Source organism: Coregonus lavaretus (genome assembly GCF_964263955.1).
Source record: "Coregonus lavaretus genome assembly, chromosome: 8".
In the NCBI taxonomy this organism is placed as follows: Eukaryota; Metazoa; Chordata; class Actinopteri; order Salmoniformes; family Salmonidae; genus Coregonus; species Coregonus lavaretus.
In genome coordinates this window covers 18,699,153-18,713,463 of record NC_139995.1, presented here as the reverse complement: position 1 = coordinate 18,713,463, position 14,311 = coordinate 18,699,153, and the positions used below count along the sequence as shown (strand labels likewise).

Here is a 14,311-nt window from a genome sequence, read left to right as displayed (position 1 = left end):
GAAGGAAGAGGAGTGTTCTGGTGCACACACACTGCAACTCCTCACGTCAGCTGTCGGCAAGGTCACTAAAGTGAATCAGCCAGTGGTGATCAGGCTGTCCAAACATGAGCTGCCTGTCGGCTGCCACGACATCTCTGGAGAAGACAAAAGGGCCGACTTCCCATCAATAAAGGAGAAAAAAGAGACAGAGAGAGGGAAAGCAGTGAGTTAGAGACAGGGTAGCGAGAGAAGAAGAGGAGTTCTGTGGCTCTCAGAAGACAAAACAACAGTGAAAGAGTAAGTTTGAGTGAATTCATTTATGAGAAGAACTGGTGTTTTTAGAGTTTATTTGTTTGCCTGCACTGCATTGATTCTTTAACGGGTGCCTGAGTGAATTGAGAGTGGAATTGATTGGTGCTGAATCTGGGGATAGAGTGGATGGAGTGGCTCAATGACCTTTGACCCAGTGAGTATGTGGGAGAGGGAGAGAGAGGTAAAGAGTAGCTGGACACAGTCCAGCTTATTACGATGTAACCTTTCCTCCCTCGTCGCTAGCCAACAGGGAAATTAATGGACTTTAGTCTTGGGAGCAGGTCAGTTAAGAATGTCACAGAAGGCAGTGGTTCAGTCTTATGACGGCGATGCAAAATACAATCAGCATCTATCCTAAATGAAGCCCAGGCCCTGTAGTTCCTAACAGTGATCATTCAGTACCGGACATTCTGATGGATGAAGAGGTCAGGGTCTTGGGCAGCGAACACGGTGAGTGTGGTGCCTGCAGGGACACCCTCCTCGAAACGGATGGACTTGGGGTTGGAGGGGAAGACAGGGGGTTCGTTGACATCCTGTACGGAGATGGTGACCCCCGCTGAAGACTGGAGAGAAGACTGGATCCCACTGGCCAGTGGGGCCTTGTTAGAGACTATCACCGTCAGCATGAAGGCCCTGTTCTGCTCATAGTCCACCGGCTGGAGGGAGAGGGAGAGAGCGAGAGCGAGAGAGAGAGATGAACGAGAAAGGAAAGAGAAATGAAATAACAAAAATGCACCCATATCAATATGGAACCAAAGTTAATCATAATTTAGCACTTGGAGTTGTTTATTTAAAACAGTGAAGTAGTTCCCTACCTTGACCACAGTGACCATGCCGTCGTTGTTGACAGGGTTGGTGCGGATGAGGAAGTGACCCTGGGGGTCTCCGCTGGCGATGCGGTACTGGGCAGCCCAGTTGGGGCTGTGAGGCTGATCCCTGTCAATCACTGTCAGATTGGCCACCACCACATTCACCCTGTTCTCTGGGACCTCCCCTGAAAACTAGAGAGAGAGAGAGGGAGGGAGGTTGTGAGAGAAAGTGAGATATTTTTTATGAATTTGGATAATAGAGACAGGCAGTTATGAGTCATGACCGCAGTAAAATTCCACGTGACCGTTGAGTCACAGTAATGCCCTTTTATGCACTCTGGACATGCTTTGGTAGTACCCAACTTGCTAACTACCATAATGCCGTTCCTTATAGTGCTGAATGCCAATGTGTGGAAATCTGTCACATCTCCTCCCGTTGCTCCCCTCCAGCGCTCTGATTCGCCGGTCTACTGAGACAGCGGTCTGAGCGCACCACCTCGGCAACACCGGAATGGAAACCCAACGCACCCTATCACCTCCAGCGCACCTGCGCCTCATCATCTCATCACAACCCCTATATAGCCCTGGACTGTTCAGTGTTGTGTTGTGTGTAATTGTTAGTGACTTGTCGTGTACTCGCTCTTTGTTGTTCTCTTGCTCAGTGTTAAGTAAACCTTTACATTGTTGATTCCTGCGTCTGCGTCCTGCCTCTTCGTATCCTCAGTACTCGTCACAAAATCTTAATTCAAACCAATGGATTTGTTCAATGAAGTGTTTACCCATTTACATTTAATTCTGCACATTTACCAATTAAGAAATTAAATAAGTACTGTAATTAAATGGATGGCCTGAACCATCTTTGGGTAATGATCTTCATTATATTCCAATCTAAAACTATTCAGTTCACTCAATGATACAGAAAACTCAGAGGTATAGCCAGAGCAAAAACGGCATACACAAAAACCTACTGTACAGGAATTTAGTCCAAACAAAGTGACCACATTCTGCAGCGGTCTCTTTCATATTCGAGACACACACACACACACAACACACACACACACACACACACACACAAACACACAATACACACACACACCACGGCTTTTATTGTCAGACAGTAATCCCTGTTTCCTCTTGTGATGCGTTAACTGGTTTATGGTGTGTGTCTGCCAGCTGCTGTTCACTCTAATGGCTTCATCATGGCGCTGGGGCTGCATTCAAACCCCCCTCCTCCTCCCTAGCCCTTGTCCCCCGCAGCATCGCCACGCCGATAAGCACAGAACAAATTAAATATGCACATTCTCTGTGGTGTGTGGGCTCCTCTATTTCATTTTCTCTCCGAGCTTCAACACAGACAGGAAAAAAACCTTCCAAGCTTGTATGGCAACGTTGGGAGAGAGAGAGGGAGAGGCAGAATTAGATGTGTTTTTTAAAACCTTATGGAACGGTTCTAACTGGATGATAGAGCTCTGGGAAGATGTCCTCACCCTTGAAAGTAGGTGGTCTGTCTGATAAGCAGCCAGAGAGTCAAACAAGAGAGCCTGATGGGAGCCTCCTCTGGTTACTGGTTAGGGAACTGGAGGGCCCATCAATGGGTTCTGATTGAAAAATGACAGAGGATACGGTCAATTCAGAATGGTAAACTACAATTTAATTCATGCATCAAAGTTTGACTTTGAAAGTCAAAAGGATGCAGATCCAGTTCAAAATGGAACAGACCCCAACCCTTACTGGGAATCCGTTCCACTCAACTGCTACTAATAACAGAATTGGAGATTAAATTGAGAATAACTGAATAATATAAGAATTGAGCCTTGTGATAATGCAGCGTTTTGAGAAGATAGTCCTGCATTCTGTTTTACCTCTCTCACGACAAGAGAATCAGCTACACAACTCAACACGGCTCTACGGGCTCTTTTACTCTTCCCAATAGAAGCATGGTCTTGGTTGAAAACAACAACAACAACAACAAAGGTGCAATAATGTTAGCAAGAAGTGGGAATAAAAATGCCCTTAAAAACAACTCTTAAAATTTTTCTCTCTGAGTAGAATGGTGCACAGTTAAATCAGTTTTATGGGTATTATTATATCCTCATTGTGACGGTGATGGAGCCCTTGGCAACCCACATTATTTCTGTTTTTTTCATATCACACTAGTGCCACATGCAGTGGCACATGTACTATCACTAACAGCCAATGAAGCCTGCTGTGCCAACAGATATAGCATCTTAATTTGATCACTCTTTTGTTGCTGAGAATTTTTACTGCACTGCAGGAAATGCAGATGAGCTCTGTGATTGACATAAATTCACTGTATTTCACCGTATTGCACTTTTCATGTAGCCTACTTTTGGCCAGCTGATAGCCTAACCACCGATCAAAAAACATTATGGACTAAACGTTCAAATCCTGTTGCTACAGGATTATTTTGCTGTGACAATATACGTAGGTCAAATTAAGATCCTACATCTGTATGCCCCTGACTGTTCTTCAGTAATAAGCCTCAGTAAAACTACAATGTATGAGAGACAACTAGCCCGCTAGACACGGACGCTCTTCAGGTAAACCAGGAATAGCATGCTATTAAGGCCTACTGGAATCTAGCTGGCTGATATTTGAACATCTGAACCTACAGACTACAGCTCCAAACACCGATCATTGTGGATATGAATTGAAAACGTCGGCAGGAGTATATAGTTTAGTTTGAGTGTGATGCACTTGATTAGATCGCATTACCATAACCCTAGGAGAGTGAGATTATACAGTCGCTGAAAGCAGCCTAATGAGTTGTGGCAAGTACCATTGTCTTTTTGTTTTTCACATAATGACGAACATCACACTCTCATATTCATGCCCATGTTCTCAAATGAATAAAACATTTGGCTTTTTTTCAAATGAGAAGCAATATATCTGCTTGGTTTACGCCCCTGCAAGCAATTTTACTTAATTAGTGTGCTTATGTTTTCTCTCCATTTCCCGTTGAGAGATGCACATGCTTTCCTGCGTCTGTCATACACAAATAATTACTGAACTGCTCCGAGTGGAGTTTGCTCTGTGGAAAGAGAAGAAAAGGAATTGACAAACAAAGCAACAGAGAACCTGGATAATACTGCAATCTTCTAGGAAAATGTGTATGTGTGTGCCTGTGGGTAAAGCTGTGTGTGTGTGTGTGTGTGTGTGTGTGTGTGTGTGTGTGTGTGTGTGTGTGTGTGCCTGCGGGTAAAGCTGTGTGTGTGTGTGTGTGTGTGTGCGTGCGTGCGTGTGCGTGCGTGTGTGTGTGTGTGCGTGCGTGTCAAATAGACAGCAGTAAGATAGTAAGACAGCTGCCTCAATATGACTAACATGTCCTCTGCTTTCCCCACTCGTCTTCTCTTCCTCCCTCTCCTGTCCTCTGCACCACAATAACCACTGTCCCTCCACAACAGAGGCCCATCCATCTGTTACTGTTGGAACACACAGTTTGACACTTGTGTTCCAAACCATGTGTTCTAAACCATGTGTTCTAAACCATGTGTTCTAAACCATGTGTTCCAAACCATGTGTTCTAAACCATGTGTTCTAAACCATGTGTTCTAAACCATGTTTCCAGAGCTTGTTTCTTTCTCCTTCTTTGTCATCCTGGTTCTTCTATTGCTGGTATAATTCATGATCTCTCCTGCAATGCCACGTGGTTCTAAACACAGTGAGGCAGTGAGGATACTCAACACTCTCCCTCCACCCAACACCAGTGGTGTTAAGTACTTAAGTAAAAATACTTTAAAGTAGTACTTAAGTAGTTTTTGGGGGGTATCTGTACTTCACTTTACTATTTATATTTTTGTCAACTTTTACTTCACTACATTCCTAAAGAAAATAATGTACTTTTTACTCCATACGTTTTCCCTGACACCCAAAAGTACTCATTACATTTCAAATGCTTAGCAGGACAGGAAAATGGTCCAATTCACCACTTACCAAAAGAACATCCCTTGTCATCCCTACTTCCTCTGATCTGGCGGACTCACTAAACACAAATGCTTCATTTGTAAATGATGTCTAAGTGTTGGACTGTGCCCTTGGCTATCCGTAAATAAAATAAAAAATGTAATTGTGCCGTCTGGTTTGCTTAATATAAGGAATTTGAAATGATTTATACTTTTACTTTTGATACTTACCCTTTTCACGCCCCAGCGTGAGTTTGTTTATGTACGTGATGTCAGAATGCACTCACTGTTCCCAAATGTAATTGTTACACAACAGGACAGTTAACCCACGCTACCCTCAAACCAAGACACTGCCTGCTATTTATCTATGTTTCAACTTGTCAATTTCAAATTATTTTCTAGCAAGTTTTATTTTCTAACAACAGTTTCAATTGAGGTGTGTTCCAACTCCTCATTAATACACATAGGAAGTAGCCCATTTCACTGATGCGGACAAATTATGTTTGAGGATTTACTGAGCTGGACAAACTTCTCTCTTCAACCAGAGCCCAAGCACTTCCCCAGTGTTTCCGCAGATCAAGTATGCAGACATTTGGCCAGTCTTGCACAAACGTTTTCCCCCTGGAACATTTTCTGTCTGGCGCCCGCATTGCCTTCATTGTTGTTTTCCTTACAAATAATAACTTTGGACGTGTGTGCGTTCCTATCAAAGTAAGTGCCTTATTTTCTGTATATCATGTTGTCGTTTCTACTGTAGCATACAGTATGTGGAGCATAATGTATTTACAGTTTTATTCACATGTTTTCAAGTACTGGTGACAAATCATGCATTCCGATTCTTGCATAGATTGTAATAGACAAATACTTTTTTCAAGGTTGTACTGATTATGATGAGCTAATGCTAAGTTATTTGCTTTCTACAGTATGTGTGGCTCCATGTTTGTTGACATCATACAATGCATTCTGGGTGTCACTTAAACGTCTGTCAGATCAAATATGTTAGAACAAAATGAGGTGAAGGAATGGTTCACTCATCTTTCGAGTAAACTTCCGGAAGTGCATGAAGGGAAGTGAATGATCGTAGACAACACGCCCCCTTCAACATGCATAGTGCAAACAGACCAAACTCATCTTGTCTCCTCTTCTTATCTTTGGTTGAGGCAAAAAAAGCAAACATGGCGGCGCGCACAAACTACCCATCATCGGATTAGTTTAGATTTTTAGAAAGTGTTTTACTCAATTATTTAAATAAATGGAGAGCTCACCCATGATATGATGAATTGTAAATAGTAATTGCTATTAGCTAATTCAAATTGTGGTTTCTGTCAGCTGAGAGTTTGCTAAATACGCTTGTGTAATGTCAATCTTTCCTCAGTAAGCGCTAGGACTAATGTAGCCTACATTTTCCGGTTTGGATGATTGTGTATGCTGTTGCTACTTCTGTGAATGTCTGAACATTGCATCCAAAAATAAACTGGTCACATTCAGGACATAACTGTGTAAGGACTGTGTTTGTGCAAAATGTTTCTGTGAAAAAACAGTGTGGCCAGCTCAAACGCTGACTGTTGCGTCAATCGAAACTGGACGTTCTAAATAAGCCTTCTAATCACACTGGTTTGAGCGTATGCTGCAGAGACCACTTTAGAATGATCACACCCGTTTGTTGGTACGTGTCAAAGGGTTAAGTATATTTTAGCAATTACATTTACTTTTGATACTTAAGTATATTTAAAACCAAATACTTTTAGACTTTTACTCAAGTAGTATTTTACTGGGTGACTTTCACTTTTACTTGAATCATTTTCTATTAAGGTATCTTTACCTTTACTCAAGTATGACAATTGGGTACTTTTCCCACCACTGCATAACACCATGTCTGATAATCCAGTGACCCTACAACAGCAAACAGCATACAAAGACTGAAGAGTGGAGAGAGTAGAGAGTGTAGAGTAAAGAGGAGTGTGGCAGTGTGGAAGTTTGAGTGTTCCCCTGTGAGAGGGGAGTGACAGAGACAGGACAGAGCGGTCTGAGGCGTTGTTCAGTGGGTTAGTCTCTGACAGCTGGGGCCTCTTATCAGAGCAACCGGCTGGAACTACACAGCTGCCTGCCTGGCACACTCAGTGATGATGCCGCCGTGCCACCGAGAGATGGATCACATATCAGAGGAGGCAGTGTGTGACGTGGACACACTCCTCTCTCTGCAGATGGATGGACATACAGAAAAAGGAGAGAGGGAGGGAGAGAGAGAGAGAGAAAGAAAGAAAGACCAACAAAGGGAGAGACTACTCCTCCCTTATGATGCACGCCCACATGCACACACACACACACACTAAAGTGGGCCAGAAGAAGTCAGGCAGCCTCCAGTGCGGATGTGTATGGGACTGGGACCAGATGCCTGCAGACAAACCATGGCCACCAGAGAGGCTGCTGGCAGAAAGAGTGGAGGGAGGGCTGCTCCTATAACCAAACAGCCTATGATCTTTCTCTCTCATCCCTCTTTGTCCCTCCATATGTCGCTCTGACCCACTCTCCCTTTACTTCAGTAGCTCCCTCTTTCCCTCTGACCCCTTTCTTCCTATTTGTCTTTGCCTGCTGTTTATCTCTCCACATGTCTCTGCCCCGCTCCTCTGTCAAAGAGCCATGACCTCTTGTTCTCTAAGATAGCATCAGACACATGGACTGCGTCTACAACAGAGTTGGGGCACTGCCCTGGTGAATATCCATCAGCAGATGTTATCCTGTCATGAAGACAGATGTGTGGCCCTACAGTAGAGGTCAGTCCTGGGGTGGAGAGGAGACTCACCGTCCTGGCGGTCAGTTCGGGAGGGTTGTCGTTGATGTCGGTCACAGAGATGAGGGCGGTGGCCGTGTTGGACAGGCCAAAGTTCAGATTCCCCTCCATGTCCGTGGCCTGGACGATGATGGTGTACTGGGACACTTTCTGGAAAGACACACCACATTCATGTTAGTTAAATAAGAGCTCATAGAGGGTGAAGGTAGTTCTGAGCATACTGTAGGTAGGTGGGCTGACTGACAAACAAACAAATTAATAACTAGCACAAACAGCTCTGAATCTGATACACACACTTATGTGCAACTCATGAACACACACACACACACACACACACACACACAAAGGCTTAGGAAGTGAGGGAGCAATGGGTGCGAGTGAAAGGCTCATCCATTATAGCCTACAAGTCCCTGCTTTTAGCTCTCTGAGCAACCCTGATCATCACTCATTCTAATGGAGGTGCCATCACTTTAAGAAGAACCACTATGCTGCAAATATTAAAGAGAGTGAATGGACATTATTTAGCCCAGTTAGATGGTAGAGAACAGCTAGAGGCGGTGCTGCAGTAAAGACCACCATTGAAAGAACAGTCAATCATGACATCAAACAGTATAACATGCATTCACACTGAGAAGACACAGCAGAGACACTGTCTTCTCCTCTCTTTTTATCTTTCTCTCTCCCTCCTTCTCTCTCACAACACGAACAGATGCATTATTTCTTTTTTTGACTCAAAAACAAAACTTTTACACATTGCTGCTGTCCATGGTGCTGAAAATTCACTGTGTCCATCAGTGCAGCAATGGTTTCGCCCCTCTCCCCAGTCCATCTCTCTCTCTCCAGTCACCCAGGCTCTCCCCTGGTCTCTCCCTGTAAGCCTCTCAGAGTCGCCGCTCCTCTCTGCTCTCATTAATCCATTTGGCTAAACCCCCTATTGTGCTGGTGTGGAGACTGGACGTCAAGACAGGTCAGTCAGTGTGAAGAGGAGAGGAGATGAAAGCCCAGCCTAGCCTGCTGCTGTGTTCGGTCACACTTTATTTGGGTATAGTCCGGATTTTCCATCGGTAGATGCTCTACAGGTCATAATATCAACAAACTATCTGTTGATAAGCAACTGCTTGCTAAGTTAGGGCTAGGTTTAGAATAAGGGTAAGAGTTAAGGTTAGGGCTAGGGGTAAGGGCTAAGTTAGGGTTAGGATAAGGGTTAAGGTTAAGGTTAGTAGTTAGTTGAAATGTTACTGATAGTCTGTAGATGGACTATCCAAATAAAGTTTTACCCTGTTCAGCTGAAAAGGCCTCTCTTTTCAAGCCTTCCACCATTCAGTAGCCCTGCTATCACTGGGCCAGTTCTGCACTGTTGACCTCGAGTACACAGCCTACAAACAGCTCTTGGGTCAGGACCTGAATGGGTATGAATGAACCCTGATGGAGGCCAGTAAAATGCTGGGTAAAGATGAATTCTCTCTCTCTCTCTCTCTCTCTCTCTCTCTCATCTCTCTCTCTCTCTCTCTCTCTCTCTCTCTCATCTCTCTCTCTCTCCTCTCTCTCTCTCTCTCTCGTCTCTCTCCTCTCTCTCTCATCTCTCTCTCTCTCTCTCTCTCTCTCTCTCTCTCTCTCTCTCTCTCTCTCTCTCTCTCTCTCTCTCTCTCTCTCTCTCTCTCTCTCTCTCTCTCTCTCTCTCTCTCATCTCTCTCTCTCTCTCTCTCTCTCTCCTCTCTTCTCTCTCCTCTCTCTCTCTCTCTCTCTCCTCTCTCTCTTCTCTCTCTCTCTCTCTCTCTCTCTCTCTCTCTCTCTCTCTCTCTCTCTCTCTCTCTCTCTCTCTCTCTCTCTCTCTCTCTCTCTCTCTCTCTCTCTTCTCTCTCAGGTCTCTCTCTCTCTCTCTCTCTCTCTCTCTCTCTCTCTCTCTCTCTCTCTCTCTCTCGCTGCTCAGGGTGCAGTGTGCTTAATAGTCAGGTCAGTTGATCCAGCGAGGCTTTTTAAAGCACTTAAACTCACCTAGAGTCATTTAAAGTTCTGCAGAGTCATTAGGACTCGCTCCACATGTTAATTTGAACTAGACCATCTCTATTAATGAAAACTCAATATGGGCTGCGGTTTATTACAGCCATAATGAAATATCAATAACATCTCTTCTCATAGTGCACTGCAGTAAATAGACCCTTTACACTCTCTTCAGACTATGATTCAGCTACATCAGGGTAACAGTAGTCCTGGATAGCTGCTGTCCTGTGGGTAGCCTGACTCTTAGTAGCAGATGTGCATGGTGTTTGATCAAGCATGGAAAGGAGTGTTAAGCCCAACAGCAGGTGGCACTCTGACACAGTAGGGGGAATGGCACATGTTGTCCTGCAGCACTTTGTTAGAAGTTTAACCCAGCACACACACACTCTTCTAGCCTCTCCCTCCCGTCATTGTGTCTGCCCTAACAAGCCATTAAAGGGGTCTCTAATGAGTCTTATAGATCTTTGAAAATAAGTCTCTCTGTTAGATTAGAGAGTCCAACTCACGAAAGGAAATACGCCTTCTTCTTTCACCAAACAGAACAAAAGCAGCGCTTTTCCCACGGGCCTAAGCCCTTGGACTTTAATGGGAAGGGTTGAAAGGCATCTAGGGCCATAAGAACAGAACACTGCTGCAAACTCTGAGGTAAAATTAGATCCTTTACACAGGAACTGAATGAGACCGGAGAGTACAGAAAGCGCAAAAGGCTACAGGCTAACAGAACTCAATGGCCAGCACTCCTTTTAACAAAAAAGGTCAAATTAAATCCTGAAATGGTTGTCTAATGTTCGCTGTTTGGCGCGAGAGAGAGAGAGACAGCAATGACGTGGTGCACATACTGTATGTGACATAGTACACCATTTTCGGGGACCACTTTTGGCTCAAGAGCACTACTTTCAGAACTACTGGCTAAAAAGTATACAAAAGTACCGGAGAATCCCTTTAATGGAGAATGAATTTAATCTGAGCTGTGTGTGTTTGTGCTTTGTGTGTTAGGCAGACTGAACATGTGACAAAGACAAAGCGAGCGTGAATGAGCACTGAACTAGCACTTTCCGTATTTGTTCTGTGGTTTGTGTTCTGGCCTGTCAGTCTGGTACTGACCACAGTGATTACCCTGTCACTAACAATCTCCCTCAAACAGCCACTGACTCACATTTAACCCAGAGAGACTCCCTCCCTCCCATTCACTGCAGCTCTCTGAGGAAGATGGAGCACAGAGCTCCTGCTAAATACACTGTATTAAAAACAAAGGCATATGGACATACAATACACATACACACCCAGACATTTACATTTACATTTTAGTCATTTAGCAGACGCTCTTATCCAGAGCGACTTACAGTTAAGTGAGTGCATTCATTTTCATACTGGACCCCCGTGGGAATCGAACTCACAACCAACTGAGCTACATCCCTGCCGGTCATTCCCTCCCCTACCCTGGACGACGCTGGGCCAATTGTGCCGGTCGCGGCCGGCTACGACAGACCAATATGATACACTCATGACACACTAAATACAGTCACACAAACACTCAGATACACCCTTATGCACAGACACTTGCCCCCCAGATATGCCAAACACAAACCTTTCTCCAGAGGGAGCCCCTAATGGTTAACCACTTCCCCAGGCTGAAGGAGTGATACTCAGTCCCCTGGAGATGGCACCTCCAAGCCCCTGTAGGTGCCCAGTGCCCTGCCTTGTCCCCCACCCGGCCTCTCCTCCCCCATGGGGACAGTCTGTAGGCACTCACAAACACCGACTACAGTGCCAGATCAATGCCCTAATCAGGCAGAGCAGAGCTGACACGCTCCAACCTGGAGCTGACACGAGTCAGCCACGCCGCCCAGCATCGTGCACAGCTAGGCTCCAGAGAGGTTGCAGTAGCCTGGGGGAATGAAAAGCAACGGACCTGCCACTCCAGCCAGGCCTAGAGAGCACCGAGACAGCCCAGTCCATCTGTGGCACACAGGACAGCACAACTCTCTCACACTCAGCAGGCTACCTCATACAGGACCAGGACTAACAAATGCTGCCCATTAGCCACCAGCACAAGAGACAGACACCGTAGCTTCTTAATGTACAGTAGCTCTGTTTCTCAGGCAGAGAAAGAGGGACCCAGAGACAGCTTAGCCCTGCTTGTTAACCAGTGTGCTGAAACATGCAGTGGCACGAGGGCACAGAAGAGGTGAGGTCAGGGATGCAGTGAGTGGCAGGGTAATTGGCATTCAGGAGTGTTCAGGGCTGGGTGACACTGAAGTGCCCTTCCTGTTCCCCTGCTCTTCTCCACACTGAAGAGGCTCACTCACCCCTTAATTAACACATGAATATTCCATTTAGTCTCTAGTGCAACTGATGAAGAGCATTAGCTGCTACATCGCTGTGTGTGTGTGTGTGTGTGTGTGTGTGTGTGTGTGTGTGTGTGTGTGCGCGTGCGCGTGCGGGTGTGTGCATGCATACATGTATGTTAATGCCTGAGAGTGTACTTATGTGTGTGACCTTGAGTGTAGGTGGGTGAACACCCAGGTGTGTCCCAGTTTTAGGGGGAGGATCAGAGGGAGAGAGGCAGGTGAGACTGGGCTGCTGGAGCTGCTGCTCTATTTAGATTAATGAGGTTGACTCCCATCCGTTCAGCTGTGGGGGAGACCAGGGGACAGGGAAACAGGCCCTGCATTAACTGCAGACGATTTCTACTGTCAACGCTTTACTGTTTAACATGTATACTTGAATGAGTAACATGCATGCATATATGCATACAGAACCTGGATGCAATTGTGATTGTTTATTTTCCTCAATATTCACAGACAAATCAGATATTAAGCAACTAAACCTGGTAGCCATACCAGTCTTGTTTCCAATATAGGTCAAATCCGTCGGGTTTCTACAGGATGGTCAGGATGGAGCTATTACCAAGTGGGACTATTGGGAAATCTCAGAATATAAACGTTATGAGACTTTCTCGTGTTGCCAGAGCTCAAAGGTTTAGACTCAGCACTAGTGCTTTTATGTCAGCGGTAAAATCATCAGACTAATAATATCATAATGATACAGTATGTTATCATTTTGTGTCTTTGGAACATTTAGGAGTAGGATTGGCGGTCGTATTTCCCTCTGAATGTCAGGCCACAGAGGAGTATTAGGAGTGTGAGTCTGAGAGACTGACTGTAAGAGACTGACTGCAAGAGACAGACTGCAGGGTGAGAACAGCTTCTCATAAAAGACTCTGCTGGCAGCTTACTGATACATTATGGGATAAACAGAGTTGATCCTCCGTGACCTCCCTCATTAGCGATCTAAGAAGGGAGGGGGTGGGGGGGCACATCACCTGTGGGAGTGCGACACAAGGAAGGTAGAGGATAAATCAGGTGAAATCCATTCCCTTGACCCCCTCCAGGAGGGCCAGCACGTGTTGGTATTTTATAGCCATTAGTAGTACTGTTTGCAGGGTTGGGGTCAATTCCATTTCAACTCCTGTCAACTGAATTGGACATGAAAAGTCTCTACACATGAATAATTCAATTCAGTTCCTGAATAGACTGGAATATAGATAAGAATCAACCCCAACCCTGTCAGACTATTTTGCTCATAATGGTTAAGATTTAGTCGAGGGAGAGAGGGAATCCTGAGTTAGTTATTAAGGGCAGAAGGTGACTGACTGGTGTACAGGAGCGGTGACTTATAGGAATGGGAACATCATCCACTGTCAGACTATATCTAATATAATTACTTAGTTTGATATGGTACCTCTGCCATGAGATGTGAGGTGACACAGTACACACCAACAACAAACCGTAACCATGTGGATGTGCAGTAACTGGCTGACATGAACACTGATCCAACAGGATGTCAATGCCCCTTCCTCCCCCCCCCCCCCGCCCCCTGACAGACAGTGCGGCCGTGTTGTGCTACTGACCTCCCTGTCCAAGCCCGCGGCCACGGTGAAGATGTCTCCCGTCTCGCTGTTGATGGTGAACATGTTGGGGATGGGCATGTGGGGGGTCTGGGACAGGATCCTGTAGCGCACCATCCCATTGGCTGTGGTGTCATCATCTGAGTCATTGGCTGTCACCTGCATCACTAACGTGCCTGCCAACAGAGAAGAGACACAGCCAGAAACAGTTAGAGAAACACACTGTGACTCATACAGTGCAGGAAACACCTCCTCCTGGCAAAGACAGAGCCACGAACAGTCACACAAACACCAAGAGATTGAACACATGTCCCATCATCATACACAAACACCAAGAGATTTAACATATGTTTCCCATCATCATACACAAACACATTTTTAACATAGAGTACACAATACACACACACTTCAAACCTTATTTCAAACCCATTCCCTGCATCAATGTCTTCAGTTAAGGGAAACCTCAAGGGGAACATAAGTAGACAACACAAACTCTGTGTAGCTCAGTTGGTAGAGCATGGTGCTTGCAACGACAGGGTTGTGGGTTTGTTTCCCACGGGGGGCCAGTATGAAAATGTATGCACTC

General features: G+C 45.3%; 1 protein-coding gene across 1 annotated transcript in view; it reads right to left on the bottom strand.

The window, feature by feature from the left end:
• Window positions 1-14,311, bottom strand: part of LOC311133961 (cadherin-4-like) — a gene marked incomplete at both ends in the record, with an annotated part of 66,008 nt that overhangs the window by 16,586 nt on the left and 35,111 nt on the right. The window contains 4 exons of the mRNA XM_084167590.1: window positions 694-947; window positions 1,107-1,292; window positions 7,827-7,964; window positions 13,729-13,901. Of these exons, the coding sequence (XP_084023716.1) occupies window positions 694-947; window positions 1,107-1,292; window positions 7,827-7,964; window positions 13,729-13,901 (751 nt within the window). The remainder of the gene's footprint in view (window positions 1-693; window positions 948-1,106; window positions 1,293-7,826; window positions 7,965-13,728; window positions 13,902-14,311) is intronic.